Below are 21036 nucleotides of genomic sequence, written 5' to 3' on the forward strand. Positions count from 1 at the left end.
CTGTGAGGAGCTTACTGAATCCACTAGTTGCATGTTTGAATCCCAGGTTCTTTTCAGTTACTGTCCATACCCTGTCTGCACCTAAATGACCCAATACATTTATACCATGTATACAGCAATGTTAAACTTCGAAGTCCCCGAATTTCCTTATTCAACCAATCTCATTAAAATCTGATCTTTTTCTCCAATATGTTCCCTCACTGTGTTAAAATCTGACAAAACGTCCATAGGAGGTTTTATCAGGTGACCTTTCTAATCAGCCAATCAACATCAAGCTTTCAAATGTCTTGGTTGCAGTGAGCGAAGCCATGGTATTTACACACAAAATGGATTACTATCAAAGAAATATTTGTGATCTGCAAACTCCAATGGAAAGTTTGTCAGATATTCATTCAAGGTGTCATTGCCCCAGATGTCATTCCTCTGTAATTGATCCTGTTGAGGTAAATGCCTGTATGTCTGTTTAATATTGTTGCACTAACCTCTCTATACGATGATCAGAAACAGGGAGAAGGACTTCATGCTGATAGCCACACACTTCATAGAGAAGGACCGAGATCTTCGCATTGCCACTAGGATCAAACTCAGCGAGTCATCTCGACGACGATCGGTTAGCAAGATTTCTAACTTCACTAAAAACCAGAGCTCCAGATAAGCTTTGTATTTATGTAGATGCAATAAATCACCATAAGTTACAGTTGCTTGTGTACAAATACAGAGGAATATACCAATATTTGAAACCAATAATATAACAACACTGTGTAAATACCCAATGTAGCCCTATCAGCTTGCATACCTGAATATCTGTACACATCTATATTTATTATTGAATGCAGTCATCACTTATTCATAAACTCTACTGCAGTGAAAAATTTATTAATCAGTTTTTAATATTTCTACCCATTGGTTTATAAGTACCCGTTAGACTAGATCAAAGGTGGTAAAATATATTGAATCCCCTAAAAATACCAAAACCCAATGTGAATTGTAACTTGAGTTTATTATACTCAGTGGCTTAATAAATTATCTGGAGCCCTGTAAATCCTTGTAAACTTGTATCTCCAGTATCTTGAAATGTGACTTTATGATCATGGCTGAATCCTACACATAACTCAACATTAATCTGATGGTCCAAAGCAGTAGTTATTTACTAATATCATGTTTCTTATAGAGAAGGGTGTTATTGTATGCAAGTGAAGTGTAAGAGCTGGGTTCTGCATTCAGTGTTGCTGTAAACTGTGTCTGTGTTACAGCAAAATAGTGCTGGAGACTTTGACATAGAGAGCTACGCCCATCAGGAACTGGACCGGTTTGGGGTGATGCTTGACTTGTGGAGCAACGAGGCTTCCTTCCTCGAGTGTAAGAGAGAGGTGAGTCATGGGCAGAATCTCGTTCCAACTTAAGACATCCTGGATTCTCTAAAAAAAAATTATTTTGACCACTGATCATATATTATAAAAAATTCTGACAAATATATGTGGATGTTTGGTATTGACTAGTGAAGTGACTGGTTTTCAAAATTAAGTGATTATTATTATTTTTTATGATAGAACCTAAAAAATGGTTATTAAAATAGAATGTGGATTTTATTGATTTTAGTTGAAAGCATTTGCATTAGTTGTTTTCAAATCAATGTGGGTCAAATGGAGGTTCAAATGGTCTGAGGCTCTGCAATGTGCTTTGTAGAGTTGTGGCTCTTTGCTTTAGCAGGATCCAAGAGTAGCTCCAATTATGCCCCTTGAATGTGTACGAGTGTTCAAGTGGCCTGTGTCACTTTAGGCATAATGGGAAATTAAATTGGCATGCAGTGATATAACTGAAATACTTTTCAAAGCTTAAAGCAAAATTCCCTCACTCACTCATTACAGTAGGACACATGAAGATTCGGGGTAGAATAGGTCTTCAGCAACCCATGTTTGTCGTAATAGGCGACTAACGGGATCGGATGGTCAGGCTCGCTGACTTGGTTGATGCATGTCATCGATCCCAATTGCGTGGATCGATGCTCATGATATCAATCACTGGATTGTCTGGTCCAGGCTCGATTATTTACAGACCCTGTCATGTAGCTGGAATATTGCTGAGTGCAGCATTAAACAGCAAACCAACAACAACATTACAGTAGGCATAATTCTTTATGTTTTAACTGTGTTTTATGACACTTTGAATGCAGGTCAACATCAACAAATTAATATCTTTAAACAAATGAACACTGTGTAACGTAGTCTCAATTTGTCATCCGAAACTTCCTGATTCAGGAGATATCGCTGAAGGGAAATTGCATCACTTGCAGATCATTGTGATGTCATCGGTAACTGTGATGTCATGGTCACTATTATGACATCATATCGCTCATTGTGTATATAGAAAACTGCCAAATAGCAAGCTCTCTGTTTTCCACAAAACTTGAAATACATTCTCTTTGTAGATTTATGTTGTATTTTCTGCATGAAATATGTTGCCACACATCCTTTCAAAAATGTACTTTGCATTTTTAGCCTATAATTGTATGCCGACAATGACTGAAAGAAGTACTTTTTTAAAAATAATACTTCTAAAATATGATGCAGCCATTAAATTGGCCGTTTCAATCAGAGGGGGTTTATTTTGATTTGATACCTCTGATTGACCAATCAAAATTTGGCTGTTTATTTGATTTCAGAAGACACTCAGGTGAGATTCTCAGTGTCCGTGTGATTAAAATGAGTGCATGTTTCTCGCTATTCAGCTCCTCGACTGTTACTTTGAAGCCTACCAGCATGTGTTTGACCGTGACGAGCGCAGGTCACTGGCCCAGGTCATCACCGACATTATACACAAGCAGCCGAGGTTCGACTTCAGCTCAGCCTACTTTGTGAAAACCTACAGGGCAGAGTGTGTTCTACTGAGACAACAGGCCACACTTGTCAAGACCATTCTGGACAAACAGGTAGCTATGTGTATTGTCTGTTGGTGAAGCCAGCCATTCAGTTTTCTTGGATTTGGACCCTATATTTGGAAGATGAACATGATATTTAAACAAAATGGTCACTAAAACATTGGTTGGGAAAGTAGCTGATGTGTGGTATTTAATTTGTTAAAGCCCTGTGATAAAAGGGCAGGGTATATTGTTATACCAAGGAATTCTGTCTGTCCGTCCGTCCGTCTGTCTTTCCGAGGACATGCTTGTGTGCGACCTATACCTTGAAAACTATTGCATGGATTTTTTTTCAAATTTAGCTAACAGGTTCCTTAATAATTACTAATAAAAGAGGTGCAGTGCTAATTTTGAATTGATTTGCATATTTTCTGAAAAAATATGATTTATTTTCATGTTTTGAACTTTGTCCGATCTATCACTTGATAATTACTTCATTGATTCTTTTCCAATTGGGGGTACACTTTCTATACCAATAAGAGAGGCCCAGTTCAAAGTTTGATTTCGATAAGAGGATTTTCGGGGGGAAATGTTGCTTTTGTTAGGTTTTGAACTTAGAAATATGTTGAAGTCAAAGTCGGGGTATTAATGAGCCCTGCTCACCTTTTTGCCTTGTTATTAAATATTTATTGATCCATCATCTGCGAAAAATTAAAAGTGGAAAAAGGAAATCTGGAAAGTAGTTTTGTTTTATCTTGCATACAATGTGCATACAGTATGTATACAATGCAAAAACAACTGCAAAAACAGTTTAGTGAACAATGTGCACATGGAAATATATTCAAGTAACTATATATAACAAATAAAAAACAAACTTGAAATGCCAATCTGCTCTTGACAAATATAACACAAAAGACATTTCACAATTCTTATCCCCTTTTCAAGAGTTGAAAATGAAACTTGCAAGGTCATGCCTGATCGTACAGTTAGAAAAAGTTTAAGCAATGAAAAAGCTATCAATATATTTATTTCATTTTTCAAAAAGTTGCGACCCTTGGACTCACTCACTCACTCACTCACTCACTCACTTACTCATTTTGCAAAACTTGGATTAAGCGAAGCAAATCCAAGATCCAAGTTTTTGAAGTTTATGAAATGTCTTTGATATTTTTTAATTCGCAGAAATTCTGCAAAATTGTTACAACAACTCTGATTGCATTTCTGTATAATACTGTTTGGGTGACATAAAAGTATTAAAACATATGTATGAAACTGTATGAAATATTGCTATGTCTTGTGTAAATGAACTTGTGTTCAGTACACGATTGGGGTGGTGGGGTAGCCTAGTGGTTAAAGCGTTTGCTCGCCTCACCAAAGACCTGGGTTCAATTTCCCACATGGGTACAATGTGTGAAGTCCATTTCTGGGGTCACCCGCCATTACCGTATATTGCCGTCTATAAAGCGACCCCACATATAAGGCAACCCCCCTGTGCAAGCCTTCAAAATCTATGCAAATTTATATAGCCCGTCTATAAAGCGAATCGGAAAATTTGAAAATTGCTAAAAGCAGCGTAAAATCATACTCACTTACTAAGTACACAGATCACAAATCAGGTGACAGAGTAGGTGGATGATGACCGTGTGCAAACTCGACTCCAGAGAGTTTCTAGGGATCCGGTCCTACCCACTGAAGCACACGTTACATGTGGTGTCTCCTTTGGAGTGCAGAGTTGCATCCCTTGGGCACGCCAGAAACCTATGGTTGTGGGTTCGAATCCCGGTTCTCCCCGATTATGTTTCTAGGTTTGTCAGCACCATACCCGTGCTCGTGGGTTTCACCGAAGTGGTAAACATCTGAGACCTGCATCACTTCGGGCTTTTCTCCCACATTAAGCTGACATGCCATGATATAACTGGAATACTGTTAAAAGCGGCGTTCAACCCAACTCACTCACTCACTCACTGTTCACTCAGCAGTGAATGGGTACCTGGTAGGGTGAGATTGTAATATGGCTGTAAACCTTCCAGTGTCTCATTGGACAGTTTTGCTTTTATACTCCCGAGGGAGCTGAGAATGAAATTTTGAAAGCACACTGATCCATTGTAAGGCTAATATTATGTGGTACTGTAACCATGCATCCGTGTGTGTTTGTTTTTGTTTATTTTATATTTTATATTTTATCCATTCGGTGCTTTACAATTGTACATTATTATCATATCATCGTTACTCAGATTGAGGAGCAGAGGGAGTACACGCAGAGGGTGTGTCGAGATGGGGACACAGAGTTCGGGTTGCCGTACAGGATCGTACCCAAACAGCCGGTCTCCATCAACCTCAGCAGGTGAGTTGAGTGCTGGAAGGCGCATCTGTCTGTCTAATTAAAGCAGGGATGTAGGCCTTAACACTTTGAAACCAACAAAGTACGGGTATGGTGATGACAAACCTACAAATATTAACAGGCAAATCTTGCATTTTCAAACCCACAATCATAGGTTTCTGGCTGGCTAAGGTACCGTATGCGACTCTGCACAGCCAAATTAGGCACATTAGACACCTCTTAGCCACCTGTGATTAAAAATTGTGTCAAGTAAGGAAGATTGTTTTACAAATTTGTTGGCTAATAATCAATTAAGATGCAATTATGTCATTAAGGTGCAGAAAGAAAATGTGCTGTTTCATTTAGGGCTGGGACAAAGTACTCGATTACCCGGATAAATATGTGCTTTGCAGGACTCGGGTACCCACAGGACTACCCGGACCCGTAGTTAGTCACATGATATATTGTTCAATGTCCAATGCATGCATTCCTTCTGACTTTTATAAGTTTGAGTAAAGATTAGTTTCACTCAATTCTCAGTGTATACATGATAAGATCAATTTAAATGTGTATCTAAATAGATTTTGCCAGGGCTCCTGTAAAATAATTCCTAGTTGGGCACTTTGTACCCATCTCTTGAGACCTACAGATGGTACCCAGGTAGGGCCAGGTAGTAGGGGGTCGGGTACCAGGGTAGTACATCTGGACTCATCCGAGCCCTGGTTTCTTTGTTATGTGATACACCCGTTGACTCCATTCTACTTGTTCCTTGTACAGACCTGCCCTGAAGAATGTGTTCATGCTGGAGTTCCACCCTACGCTGGCCGTAGCCAGCAGGATCCCAGAGGCCCTGGAACATGCGTTCTGGGTGAGACTTACTGGAACTGACATAGCTTTGTGGTTAAATTGATATACCCTTATATTTTAATTGAGGTAGCTTAATTTTTAAATTGATTTCGTCAAATGGTTGAAATGGAGTAACTTAACATTAGTGTGTTCAATCTAGCAGAATTAAACAGTTGATGAAATCTGTTTATGCGTTCTGTCATAACACCCTCGTCTCTCCCTCACGTCTCCTACTTCCTCCCCAGGAGCTGATCCACATCCACAAGCCGGAGACCGTGTTCGACACGCTGATGATGGAGAAGAAGCTGCTGGAGGTGGCGCAGCGAGAGTGGGACAGGATGGAGAACATGGGGGCCTCTTACTCCCCCCAGCTTCAGAAAGATGTCAGTACCCAGTCACCACTCATGACTCTTGTGTATCATACATCCATTTCATCATGACATATACCCTGGACCCATTCTAAAAATAGCCATCCAGTCAAATTACACTGTTGTTTCATGATTGCAACAAACAACAATATCACCAGCACCCAATTCGTTTTGTTGTGTACCGTCTCAAATACAACTGAATGCCCTTTAATATAAGGACTTCCTCCCCTGTTTTAATACTCAGGAAACATTTTTTTACAGCTGAAATTTCAATTGTAACAGTCTTCGTGGTGTCGCTTGTACATGTCCACGATTTTGAATGTAGATCTTTACAGTTCAGATGAGGCTTTTTGATTTCAAAATCATGAGCCTGATGAATTCTGTGCTAAGTTAGTGATAAGACGGAATGAAGTGGTAATGTCACAAGGACATGAACTATGGTAGTGACTGGTCCAGGGTGTTTATCACAGGGTATTTCCCAGATGTAATACCCTGGAGAATAGAGGATGTCTTGGCTTGGACGAGTTCAAATGGCCTACCCTGGTACCTGACCCCTATAACCTGACCCTATCTGTGTACCCACTGTAGGTCTCAAGTTGGGTACAAAATGTCCAACTGGAGCCCTGGCAAAAAGTATTTAGATATACTGTAGTATAAAATGATCGGATCATGCATACACTGAAGTTGACTGAAGCTTTGATTTTTCTCAAACATATGAAAGTCAGAAGGAATGTGTGCATTGTCAGAATAAAATACAAACATTTGAACTAATGTAACCTTGGAATTTTATTGTTATTGTCATGAAACAATATATCACATGTTTAACTACGGGTCCTGGTAGTCCTGTGGGTACCCAGGTCCTACTCAGGACCCACCCGCCCCGAGTACCCGAATTACCCGTCCCAGCCCTAGCCCAGTCCCTCACTTGCCTTTTTGATCTTACTTGAAAATGTCGCCACATATATCAGTGCTCCTGTGGGGTATAGGTAGACCAGGTAGCTTAGGCACCACAATTTGCTGTGCTGAGTTATGTCCCTTAGTTGTGCCAAGATCCTATGATTTTTGGTTTGAATCCTACATTTGCCTTGATGATGATCCTTGGTTGTCAGCACCAAACTCATACTTGTGGGTTTAACCAGTTCCCCCACATTTAGCTGACGTAACTAAAATATTGTTAAAATTTGTATTAAATCCAGCTTACTCTGAGCTCTGTGCTCATGTGTTTAACCAAATCAGTAAACATCAACACATCACCTTGAACTCTCGTCCCACATTCTCTTACATAACTCAATACCAATTCACTCCCTGTGCCTTTCCACTCAGTTCCCTCTGACAATATGTTCATGCTTTATACATGTGTAAGGAGTTCCTGTTGTGGGTGTTGCAGCTGTTCTCGGACGTGTACTGTGACGACCCGCTGTTCCTGTGTGAGATCGCCCAGAGCCTGGTCACCCAGCAGGACCAGGAGGGGGGCAGCCGCAGGTCAACCAAGGAGAAACAACTCGGCATGGTCAACGTGCTGTCCAGGGTCATGGAGGTCAGTCAGGCAGGCGGTCAGAGGTCAAACCAGGTCTTTTGTTCTAAGTCAGCACCTCTCTGACAAACTGTCACTTAAAGATCTGACAAACCCTCCATAGAATGTCCTGTCAGGTGAACCTTCTAAGTAGCCAATCAGTATGGATGCTTCTTAATATTTGGTATAAATGAACGAAGCATTCACAGCAGCACATCTGATTTCTGTATCCAGTTCTTCATTTCTCTTTGCGCCATGACATCAGCACCTGTGCTAAAACATGTGTTGTGTTTTTGTGTGTGTTCCAACTGTTTTTTTGAAATTCGGAAACAGAAACTGTTATTGACAAAGGGGCATGTTGACTTATTAACAAAATAGTGAAGCAGAACCACTAGGGAAAGCTGATATCTGATTGGCCCAGAGACCACACAATTTAATCTTTACTGGGCAAAGTTTGCTCAGGGTTATGTTCATCTGACGAGACATCCTGTGGAGGGTTTGTGAGATGTTGATGGAGAGAGGTATCACCTCAGAGTAATAGAGATTTATGCCTTGGAAAATACAACTCAGTTTCCAGGATACAGTCATCTTTGTTTATGGATATTCTAATCTTCATCATACATCATCTTCACACATATCATCATCATCATCATCATCATCATCATCATCATCATCCCCGCCGTGATATTGCTGGAATATTGCTAAAAGTGGCGTAAAACCATACTCACTCACTCATCATCATCGTCATCATCATCATCATCATTGTCATCATCTTTATTATTGTTGTTGTTGTTGTTGTTGTTGCTGTTGTTATCATTGTATTTATCTTTATCCCAGACGGTCACACTGAGATCCAGATTGATGGATGCTGCATGGGAGACAGAGATCCTTTCAAAGGTAGATAACTCTGTTTGCTCACTACAGTTCAAAATGGCAGCCAAACAGCATCAGTGGTCATTCATCATGTTCCCCACTTGTGTACAACATGTAAAACCCAGAGTGGTATTGTAGGAATATCTCTGAAAGTAAGATAAAATCACTCACAGGTCTATTCCTCTGTCTCAATTACAAGATTTGCTTGCTGGTCATATTTGATCTGGGATATATGGTACTATTTAGCAACTGCTTGCCCATCTAACTAGTTACTAGGGCTGGGACGGGTAACTCAGCTACCCGGGTCAGGTGGTTACTGAGCAGGGGTCCGGAAACCGTCATATGCGCCGGACATGTCCGATTGGGAATCTCAAATGTCCGTTTTAAAATATTGCTTACCGGACATTTCAAAAAGTATTGTCCGGACATTCTTAAATTTTGACCGGACATGATCAACAGTTAGGACTCAGCAGTTTCTGTCTGCAGTTGCAACACAATGAAGATTAACTACACTGACAAGCTTTGTTTGTTTTGATTGCTGAAAATACATCGTACCTACATGATAGTCCAATCGGTCAATCACTGTAATAGGCAATAAACTGAGTTGACACTGATTAATCGAGGATTAATTACTGAGAACATCTTGTTAATTTGAGTGAAAGGTGTTTACAACTGTACATTAATACCTTGCATCATCGATGTACCTCACTATCCTCACAATGCTACGATACGTAACCTCAGACAAGAAGCGAAAGCGTGACGACAGCCAGTCGACCGATGCAGATCTGCCAAACCCTCAAAGTCTGGACGATCATTTTGTAAGTCGTGGCTAACGACTTTCACTTGGTTGACATAAAATGAGGATTTGCAGATTTTATTATTTTCAGTAGCTAGTCGTATATTGAATCTTGATTGACCGCCATTTTGCGCTCTCGGACGATCGATATCCAATATTTTTATGGGCAATAATTAAGTACAGATGAAAAAAGTATTCAAATAACTATTGCTATCAACGATATTTTAGTATTTGTGATTAAATTATCTGTCTTGTTTTTAAAAAAATCTTTAGTTTAAAAAAAACCTTTTCCCGTGAGGTCACGTGATAACCAAATATGGGATAATAGTCTCGATCCAAATGTTACAACGCGTACACTTGAGCAGACTCATGAATATAACTCATGAATATTAATTAGACCGTTCACTACGTTAACAGATCGTTATTATAACAGAAACAAACGTATGTTTTCCATGTAAATCTAAAATGATATTATTTGTTATTAATTGTCCGGTGAATTAAACAATTTAAATTGAAACAATTCATAATTCATAATATTATGAATACGTAAACTTGGAATGTGTGTGAAAAGTCGTACTAAAATACGCTATTTGAAGGGGGCGTGGCCTAAATGCAAATGTCCGATTGGGATTTTAAATTTTCCGGACCCCTGTTACTGAGTAGGGCCCAGGTACCCACAGGACTACCCAGACCCGTGGTTAATCACGTGATATATTGTCTGATGACTAAAATTATCTAGAACTCTATGGTTACACTACAAGTCATTTTTTCTTTCTGACTATGTATGCATTCCTTCTAATTTTTCATATGGTTGAATAAAGATACAACTTAAGTCAACTTCGGTGTATGCTAACAAGATTGTTTAATATATGTATCTCAATACGTTTTGCCAGGGCTATGCTAAAAAAGTTCCCAATCGGACATTTTGGGACATCTCCTGAGACCTACAGTGGGTACCCGTGTAGGGTAGGGTAATAGGGGGGCGGGTACCGGGTAGTAAATTTGCACTCGTCCCAGCCCTACTAGTTACATATATAGTTATTTAAAAAATTGGCGTGATTGTTCTAGATCTACCGCCAACAAGCTTCGGAGATGAACTTCCCTGACTGTCACATGTACCTGCGGCCGATTCAGTTCGAGTTCGCCTCCTTCAAAGACAACGCTAAGAAACCTCCACCTATCTTCATCACCTCTGTCCAGGGAGACGAATCCTCCTTTGAAAGGTGACAAAAACAACAGTCCTTCATCCATATGCAGCGTTGTTTGTTAAAAAATGTATTTAATTATTGGTTCATAAATAAATTGCAATTGAAACCATGGCAATTCATTGGCTAATTAAGCAATATTTTTGGCATTCATGTTTCCATAAACCTAAACACAATTACGCCACACCGAGTGACAGACTGCTGTTTCCTAATGGGCTGAACATATAGTGAACACAGTTTTTGTTGCATTGGTGCTCTGATCGATGTTACTGATTTTGTATCGTTGTCTACACTTTTTCTTATGTTAATGATTAAATAGAGCTGTTTGTGAAGTTATTATTGTTGACTTATTTATTTTATATGAAAATACTTCAATCTTATTTTGCATTTATGGCGGTATAAACATAAAATCTGGCGAGCACACTTTGCTTAAATCCGCTACACCGATTGACACAGTGTTCATTTTTGTTTACATTTATACCATAAAACGCCAAAAAATGTTGAAGTCAACTCTTAGATTATCCATTTCTTAAGCTGTTTGTGCAATATTTATCTCAGTGTCTTGATAACAAGAAATATAATTAGTTTGTAAACTTACTGTTAACATTGGTGAGTTAAAGTGTCTGCCTTAACCTGCTTGCAATGAATACATATACTTTAAGGCTGTGTATTGTGAGTCCATGCATGTTTGTTCACCTACACAGTATGTTTCCACTCCAGATACACCCCCCAGAACAACGTCATCTTCCTAGCTATCCATGAGCTGGATGAGGGGCAGGTGGGAAGGTTTTCATTCCGCAGTCGGGACGGAATCTTACAGGTGAGACTGACGTTTTGTATCTTAACCTTCTGGATTGTGATATTTTCTCTCTGAAAACTTAAGTATTAAGTATTCAGTATTACTTTGCATATACACAAACAATGCTTCAGACGAGGTTTATAAACCTCTGTTTTTTAACAGTGGTGTCCCATGGCAGAATCTGTACCCCAGTACCCCAGTACCCCAGTTCCAAGTACCCAAGTACCCAAGTACCCCAGTACCCTAACCCAAGTACCCAAGTACCCCAGTACCCAAGTACCAATCACCCAAGTACCAATTACCCAAGTACCCAAGTACCCAGTACCCCAGTACCCATTACCCAAGTACCCAAGTACCCCAGTATCCCAGTACCCCACGATTGTCGTAAGAGTTGACTACTGAGGATCAGGTGGTACAATGTGTGTCATCAAGGTATTTAAGGCACCACAATGCACTGTGTAGAGTTGCATCCCTTAGGTGTGCCAGGATCCTAAAATGGTTGTTCTATATCAGATTTGCCCTGATTCAAAATAGCATTATACCCAGCTCACTGTCTCACTCCCCTGGAAAGCAGAAGGTCGGTGGTTCGATCCCCTGTCCGTGTCATACCAGAAGACATTACAAGATGGTACTTGCTGTTACCCAGCCTGACACTCCCAGCAGCCTTTGTATCTATATATGTTAAACTGTGGCATGGTATTTCAGTAGAATAGCTATTTAAAACCTGCATGTATCCAGACTAGAACAAGCACATGTGTGTGCAGGCCGCTATGTAAGTGCCCATGTAAAACCAATTTCACCTCATGCACCCATCACTCGCCATTTCTAGATCCTGCGTCCCGGGGGTATGGAGAACCTACAGGTGGTGTTGAAGGCCCAGACTGTTCACAAGAATGCCCTCATCTCTGCCGTCCAGCAGGCCAACGTGTGTCAGCCAGTCAGACAGCAGGACTGGAAGAGGTAAGCTTCACCTGGTTTTAGAACTTGTGGAAATAGTTTAGATAATACTGAGCAAATTTGGTTCCTAAAATGTGTCGTCAATCTATAATAGATCAGGGACTGGTCATGTTTTATTGTGGAAGGGGGGTGGTGATGTAGAGGCTGGTTGGGTCATGACAAAATGACACAGCAAAAAAGGGGGGTCGCCAAAATTTAACGCAACCGTGTATGGGGGATGTCAAGTAGGACAGAATGAACTGGTGCTTGGACTATCAGTCACTGGTTTGCCTGTTAATGGCACCAGTAACAGTCACTTGAATAAACAGAACAGAAAGGAAGTTGGAGTTTGTAAATGAGTCATTCTTCATCTTATAATGAATGTGTTTCAGTGGGCGTGCCAGCCCCACCGAGACAAAGAGTGAGAAGTCGTCTATGACACAGTTCACCAGCATCTCCAGCGGGACGGGGGGTACAGGGCTTGCCTCTAAACACCAGTCCGAGACTGGGAAGCACCGCCGCTCACCTGAAGCCTTCATCTCCATGCAGCTGGAGAAGGTAGGCAGCTGCATCTTCCGTTGTACTCTGACATGAAATCCTACATAGATGATTTCCAGTCATCGTTGACTTGTAATATGAATGTTATGTTTGTGAGTGATGATGTCAACTGTAATGTTCCCTGGCAGCGTCCGAGCCGTGACTTGATGCTGAATGACTACATCCAGAAGAAGCAGCAGATGGGCACCGTGTTGCGGAACCCCGAGGAACAAGAGAAACTGAAGCGGTGAGATCTCATCTCTGTAGCATCTTGTGTTAACATTGTGAAACTGAAGTGGTGAGCTCACATCTCTGTTGCATCTTGTGTTAACAGTGTGAAACTGAAGCAGTGAGCTCACATCTCTGTTGCATCTTGTGTTAACAGTGTGAAACTGAAGCGGTGAGCTCACCTCTCTGTAGTGTCTTGTGTTAACAGTGTGAAACTGAAGTGTTAGCTCACATCTCTGTAGCATCTTGTGTTAACATTGTGAAACTGAAGCGGTGAGCTCACCTCTCTGTAGTGTCTTGTGTTAACAGTGTGAAACTGAAGTGTTAGCTCACATCTCTGTAGCGTCTTGTGTTAACATTGTGAAACTGAAGCGGTGAGCTCACATCTCTGTAGTGTCTTGTGTTAACATTGTGAAACTGAAGCAGTGAGCTTACATCTCTGTAGCGTCTTGTGTTAACATTGTGAAACTGAAGCGGTGAGCTCACATCTCTGTAGTGTCTTGTGTTAACAGTGTGAAACTGAAGCGGTAAGCTCACATCTCTGTAGCATCTTGTGTTAACAGTGTGAAACTGAAGTGGTGAGATCTCATCTCTGTAGCATCTTGTGTTAACAGTGTGAAACTGAAGTGGTGAGATCTCATCTCTGTAGCATCTTGTGTTAACAGTGTGAAACTGAAGCGGTGAGATCTCATCTCTGTAGCATCTTGTGTTAACAGTGTGAAACTGAAGCGGTGAGCTCACCTCTCTGTAGTGTCTTGTGTTAACAGTGTGAAACTGAAGTGTTAGCTCACATCTCTGTAGCATCTTGTGTTAACATTGTGAAACTGAAGCGGTGAGCTCACCTCTCTGTAGTGTCTTGTGTTAACAGTGTGAAACTGAAGTGTTAGCTCACATCTCTGTAGCGTCTTGTGTTAACATTGTGAAACTGAAGCGGTGAGCTCACATCTCTGTAGTGTCTTGTGTTAACATTGTGAAACTGAAGCAGTGAGCTTACATCTCTGTAGCGTCTTGTGTTAACATTGTGAAACTGAAGCGGTGAGCTCACATCTCTGTAGTGTCTTGTGTTAACAGTGTGAAACTGAAGCGGTAAGCTCACATCTCTGTAGCATCTTGTGTTAACATTGTGAAACTAAAGCAGTAAGCTCACCTCTCTGTAGTGTCTTGTGTTAACATTGTGAAACTGAAGCAGTGAGCTTACATCTCTGTAGCGTCTTGTGTTAACATTGTGAAACTGAAGCAGTGAGCTTACATCTCTGTAGCGTCTTGTGCTAACATTGTGAAACTGAAGCGGTAAACTCACATCTCTGTAGCATCTTGTGTTAACAGTGTGAAACTGAAGCGGTGAGCTCACATCTCTGTAGTGTCTTGTGTTAACATTGTGAAACTAAAGTGTTAGCTCTAATCTCTGTAGTGTCCTGTGTTAACAGTGTGAAACTAAAGCAGTGAGCTCACATCTCTGTAGAGTCTGATGTTAACAGTGTGAAACTGAAGTGTTAGCTCTAATCTCTGTAGTGTCCTGTGTTAACATTGTGAAACTGAAGCGCTGAGCTCACATCTCTGTTGCATCTTGTGTTAACATTGTGAAACTAAAGCGGTGAGCTTACATCTCTGTAGCATCTTGTGTTAACATTGTGAAACTAAAGCGGTGAGCTCACATCTCTGTAGCATCTTGTGTTAACATTGTGAAACTGAAGCGGTGAGCTTACATCTCTGTAGCATCTTGTGTTAACATTGTGAAACTAAAGCAGTAAGCTCACCTCTCTGTAGCGTCTTGTGTTAACAGTGTGAAACTGAAGCGGTGAGCTCAGTCATTTTCCCTTTCATGATTTCATTGAGTGATCAGGTTTAATCCTGTTTGTGAAAGTGGACACTATTTCTGCTTCTTTTTGTGTAACTGTCTGTAAGGCTAAAAAAATTAAGCCTTTGTTCTCAGGCACTTACTATATTTTCAAAAGTCATTGCCAGAGAACAAATTCTTTTATTATATTAAGCCTAACATTTCTGATGGGCAGACACCACCTATGCACGAGTAAGGGTGACTAAACGGATCAGATGGTCAGGCTCAGTGACTTGGTTGATTGTGTGTCACTATACCCTGATGTCCTGGACAGTGCTCGGTATATCAATCACTGGTTTGTCTACAATTATCTACAGCCCACTGACATATAGCTGGAAAAATTGCTGAATGTGTCATAAGACAAGAAACAATCAATGAAATTCCTCCTTCACAAACATGCGTCCTATTTCAGTCCTTCCAAAAACATGGTAGGAACGTCAAATTTCGGGGGGGGTTGCTGTTTTTCAGTGAAAAATTGCAGTTTGAAAGCCTCCTTTCAAATAATAACTGGTTTATCCGTAATGAAGCACAACAAGTTTAAGCTACTGGCACAAAATATGGACATTACAGGGATGGTGATAAAAGCTACAATCCAAACATTATTGTGGGGTGGGGCTCCAGATTAGAGTCAGGTGTGAAACCAGAAAGACACATAGTTTGTGGGTGCCCCACAGAAAGACACATAGTTTGTGGGTGCCCCACAGAAAGACACATAGTTTGTGGGTGCCCCACAGAAAGACACATAGTTTGTGGGTGCCCCACAGAAAGACACATAGTTTGTGGGTGCCCCACAGAAAGACACATAGTTTGTGGGTGCCCCACAGAAAGACACATAGTTTGTGGGTGCCCCACAGAAAGACACATAGTTTGTGGGTGTCCCACAGAAAGACACATAGTTTGTGGGTGCCCCACAGAAAGACACATAGTTTGTGGGTGTCCCACAGAAAGACACATAGTTTGTGGGTGCCCCACAGAAAGACACATAGTTTGTGGGTGTCCCACAGAAAGACACATAGTTTGTGGGTGCCCCACAGAAAGGCACATAGTTTGTGGGTGCCCCACAGAAGACACATAGTTTGTGGGTGCCCCACAGAAAGGCACATAGTTTGTGGGTGCCCCACAGAAAGGCATGTGGAAGCCAGCAGATAGATGGATGAGTGTTTGATGACACTGGTTTCTTGTTTGCAGGCGCCTGATATCGGAGTACTGCATGAACTTCTCACAGCGGGTGTCCCAGTACTCTCTGAGGGGGCAGATCATTGCCTACTACAACAGCGTACTCCGCCTGCTTGAGGATTTCCCTGCAGTCAGGTAAACACCACACACTCTCTGTAAGACACATGTCTTCATTTTAGTGGACCGTCTCTGTGGTCTAGTGGATAGAGCATCTACCTGGAGAACAAGGACTGGTTGTCTTGGGAGTTGGTATATGAGTTGGGTATCCATGTTAAACTGCGGGAATGTATTTCAGTGGGCTAGCACTATAAAACTGGTATTAGTCCATACACAAGCACACACGCATGCGAACACACACACATGATGCAAGGCGTTTGATGAATTAGAATTTGTCAATAATACTTTAAGTTTGTATGACTTTAGCAGTTATATCTTTTTCTTTTTGTAATCCTTCATAGACAGAGCTGTCAAATGAATGAACATAAATTCAAACCATTACTATTTCATCGTGCAGAGTCGGGTTAAAATGGCCTTGAGTCAAATGTTAAGGACTTTCAAGGGTATCCACCCAGGGGAGATAACTCACATCATCACTTCCCTGACATCCATGTTGCAGACATGGAAGAGAAATAGTACTTGGTCTGAATGAATTTGGATGTTGATGATGTCAAAAAAAATACAACCTGTCAATTGTGTGACATATTACAGTTGAAATCAATTACTCAAAGCATGGTCAATCTATTTTTAGCTGCCCACCAGAGCCCTATAAGATAGGTTCTAAGTCTGGATACTCGAATCTGTAAACTGATTTAAGTTGATTATCCATTTTCACAGTGTTTCAGTATATATTGTCTACAAACATTCCTGCTTCATGTGAAACACCTTCAGCAGTTATGTACACAGATGCCTTCATTATTAAGGACAAAAGGCTGCTGTCTCACAGTTTTAAAATATTGGGCTAAAATATCTAAGAAAGAACTTATTATAGTCTAATGAGAGTTTGCTACATCGACAGGGACACATACTTCATGCGAGGGGAAGTGAATGAGAAGAAGATGGACACCGATGACCTCAAGGGAATGGTGCCTGATGCAAAGTGAGTCATTGTCATAGTTACTTATTTCACTCAGACAATAGAATTATATTATTATATTCTTGATCTTTTGGGGGGTAAAAGGTAATACTGTATTTGATGTAATAAGCGCCCATGGGGCTCTCAAAATTAAAATAGGGGGCTCTTATTAGAATATTATGTTGGTGAAAAAAACAGAGTTGAAAGATAAATTTCGTGGTTTATAGTGACAGCCTGAAATGTTTATGTACGACAGATATATTTTTCCAGAATTTAATTGCCCATAATTAAGGGTGCATATAACATACGAGTGTGTATTATACGCAAATAAATAAGTCTTGTGTACAGTGATCAATCGGAAGGGGTGCTAATTGGGATTGTTCACTAGCCAATATATCAGCAAATATTGCCGTGGGCATTTATTAGAGTGGGGCGCTTAATATGTCGAATACAGTAATTTGAAATATTCTTATCAATGATTGTTCTATCCTAAAAGATGCCTTGAATTAAAGCATTTAAGAATGCAGGAGACAAGTTTTCATTAGACAAGCCTTTGTATTTACTTTTACATACTATAGGGCTGGAATATCCATAAAATACAAAAATAATTATTGTATTAATGTGCCATAATTGGTCATTTTTTGTCTTGCTATTTAACTCAAAAAAAAAATAATATGAAATGTTATTATTGCAATGTTTAGTTTGTAAGGTTCCATTATCTGCTAGTGTGTATCAGTCTCGTACCCATGCTTTTTGCAAAAATATGGGAACTACACTAGGGATTATTAGATTGACACAGTGACTACTGAATATTAATAACAAGTGATCAGACTCTGTCACTAGTTGATTGCATGTCATCGTACCCCAATGCTATGGATCGTTGCTTACAATATCAATCACTGGATTGTCTGGTCCAGTCTTGATTATTTACTGTCAGACGTCATACAGCCAGAATATTGAGAATTTGGCATTTAAGAACACACAAACAAACAAACAAACAGTCATAATAATCAATACTGGATTGATTATTTGAATATAGCTGAGTGTGGCATTAATCATCCCTTCCACTCTCTCACTCTCACTTTCACTCTTTATATCCCAGAGTGTTAAAGACCAGACCACGTCGACTGTTATCCCCGGACGGCCGCCATGTCCTCAACCTGTGGTTTATCCCCCATCACACCGAGGTGTTGATCATGTTTAAGACAATGGATGACAGTGAATGTGTGCGAGCGTTGCAGTACACGCTGGCTATCGTTGCCGCGCAGCACGACATGCTGCACTACCTGTGTGCACACTCACGACTCGGCAGTTCCCACGCAAGACTCGGCTCCCAGAAGATGGAGTTTGTGTCTGCAGACTGGGGCGGAACAGAAGGAATTGGTAGGTCGACTCTCCATAAATGAGCAAACTCAACATCGTGGGGCTACTCACATTTATTGTCATGACACATTTTAAACAAGCATTATGTTGGTGATGCATTATTTCATAATTTTCAGTATATAGGGCATATTTTAGCCTGATAATGCATTTGAATTGGGAATGCATCTATTCTGCAACTTAGGAATCAATTTGTTTGTAATTTGGATATATGTAAATCAGTTGAAGTTCATACATTTACAGTGATTTATTCATGTTGGAAATGTTATTGCTAAGTTGTCATTACAGTGATCAAATACATGATGACATATTGATAAATACATTATGATAAATAAATTTGCAGTATCAGATTTTCAGCCTGTTAGTAAACATCATTTGACATCCTTATGAAAATGATGTGCGGGCTGTGGGGGGGGGGGGGGGGGGAAGCAGGCGTTGTTGTTGATTTTTTATGCTTGTTCAAACTAGTATGTAACCAAATAAACAGCTGTGTACCATCAACCTGGGAAAAGGCCTCCCTACATAAACAAGCATACAAACTCCTACTGCCACCATGACCCTAACACAAGATGCACAGTAAAGCAGTGTGCATTTAAAGGGAAGTAACTGTGTGTTTAATGGATCGCACTGTTTGAAGTATTAGGATTTTTTATTTAGAATTTTTTTTGAAAATGGAAATAAAAATGATGATGTAGGTGGAGCCTGGGAACCAAGGCTATTTATTTTTTAGCCTAACATTTCTCTTTTTTGTCAGTTTAGGGTCATGGGATTAAATCTTTTGGTAAATTCAATGAATGATGATACAAGAGATGATGTATGAAATGTTTGAACACTTCCAGGTGCTGAGCTGCGTGAGATTCAGAAACAGATCAACAACTTACCCGACCCCACCAACCCTGGCACTGTGGTGGAGTTCCTCACGCTACGCCGGGACGTCATGTTCCTGGAGTTCGACACTGCCGTCCGACACTACATGGCCGACACTTTCCTCTCCACGGGCAACCAACAGGGCTTCCAGGTAGGTCAGGGGCCATACAGACTTGAAACGTGCTGGAAGATAACGCTGTTCAAGAAACAGTTCTTCAAGGACAGGGTGCGATAAGTGTCCTTTTTGGTCCATGTGAAATACAAAATTTAGGAAATGGAGACAATGTTTTGTGACAGTGTTATCAGATGTGATCATATGAATGAGAATTAGACTGTTCATTTCAACACTCGTATGTTGGGTCACTTAAAAAATAGGTGAGCCTAAAATATGTCATAAAGGCAGATTTAAAGGATCTTTGGGAAGAAATGTTCTGTTTGAACATAATCAAGTCTTTGACCTGCTCATTTTAAGAAACATCTGATTTTAAGATGTAGATAAAAACAGAACACATATTTATTAAGAAATTCTTCACGGACTTGTTCACAGTTAGATTTTCCTTCAATATTATACAGTCACCATTTTTCATCCATTTGCACATTTATTTCTCAGTATTTAATCATGTAAAAGTGAAAAAAGTGTAAGAAAAACCCTGCCTAGTTGTTTAAAAAATTACAGCAAGTTCAAAATTTGACATTTTATATGTGCAAACAAGGGACATTAATTTGTCTTGTCCTTGACCTTTCATAAAAACAAAGTGCTCCATGAACAAACTGATCAGGAAGTCACCTGACATAGCTGAGAAGTAATGTATCAGAATGTAAACTGATTTTAATGAGATTGTATCCTGAAAGTTTACTAAGCCAAACAGTGATAACATATATGGGACAGATCCTAAGAATCTGAAATTCTAGCTGTCAGGTCCCCGTGAAGATCCGGGTGAGAATTGGTCTCCTTCGGCAACCTACGCTTGTCGTAAGATCGGGTGGTCAGACTCGCTGACTTGGTTGATGCATGTTGTATTCCTGTCCGTAGATCATTGCTCATGATGTCAATCACTGGATTGTCTGGTCAAGACATGATTATTTACAGACCACCATCATATAGTTTGAATATTGCTGAGTCAAGTGTTAAACAACAAACAAACAAAAAACTAGCTATCAGGATATCCTCAACATTAGACAAGCTGACGCGCTGGTCAGCTAGTGTTCATTTCTGTCCCTGATTTTATATCTGACACAGGAATAGTGCTGTAGGATTAATGTTTAGACTTGGCATTGCATCATTTTTACACATACCAGATTTACCATAATAAGCTTAGAAAATTCACAGGAGGAGGGAGTGGTGCTTATTAAAACCATAGACAAATCATAATTTGTTGTTTGATATCATGGGGGTAGAGAACAGACTTAGTTCAAACATCTGTCA

At 40.3% G+C, this 21036-nt stretch overlaps 1 protein-coding gene across 2 annotated transcripts in view; it reads left to right on the forward strand.

The window, feature by feature from the left end:
* Positions 1 to 21036, forward strand: part of LOC124151794 — an 84730-nt gene that overhangs the window by 27568 nt on the left and 36126 nt on the right. For both annotated transcript variants that reach the window (XM_048401759.1, XM_048401760.1), the window contains exons 18-34: positions 502 to 610; positions 1254 to 1370; positions 2729 to 2929; positions 5092 to 5201; positions 5955 to 6045; positions 6269 to 6406; positions 7779 to 7928; positions 8742 to 8801; positions 10642 to 10796; positions 11499 to 11598; positions 12407 to 12537; positions 12906 to 13071; positions 13200 to 13297; positions 16304 to 16426; positions 17307 to 17387; positions 18466 to 18746; positions 19583 to 19761. In XM_048401759.1, coding sequence (XP_048257716.1) covers positions 502 to 610; positions 1254 to 1370; positions 2729 to 2929; positions 5092 to 5201; positions 5955 to 6045; positions 6269 to 6406; positions 7779 to 7928; positions 8742 to 8801; positions 10642 to 10796; positions 11499 to 11598; positions 12407 to 12537; positions 12906 to 13071; positions 13200 to 13297; positions 16304 to 16426; positions 17307 to 17387; positions 18466 to 18746; positions 19583 to 19761 — 2290 coding nt within the window. The remainder of the gene's footprint in view (positions 1 to 501; positions 611 to 1253; positions 1371 to 2728; positions 2930 to 5091; positions 5202 to 5954; positions 6046 to 6268; positions 6407 to 7778; positions 7929 to 8741; positions 8802 to 10641; positions 10797 to 11498; positions 11599 to 12406; positions 12538 to 12905; positions 13072 to 13199; positions 13298 to 16303; positions 16427 to 17306; positions 17388 to 18465; positions 18747 to 19582; positions 19762 to 21036) is intronic.

Source organism: Haliotis rufescens, unplaced genomic scaffold, assembly GCF_023055435.1.
Source record: "Haliotis rufescens isolate VD_foot unplaced genomic scaffold, xgHalRufe1.0.p SCAF_23, whole genome shotgun sequence".
In the NCBI taxonomy this organism is placed as follows: domain Eukaryota; kingdom Metazoa; phylum Mollusca; class Gastropoda; order Lepetellida; family Haliotidae; genus Haliotis; species Haliotis rufescens.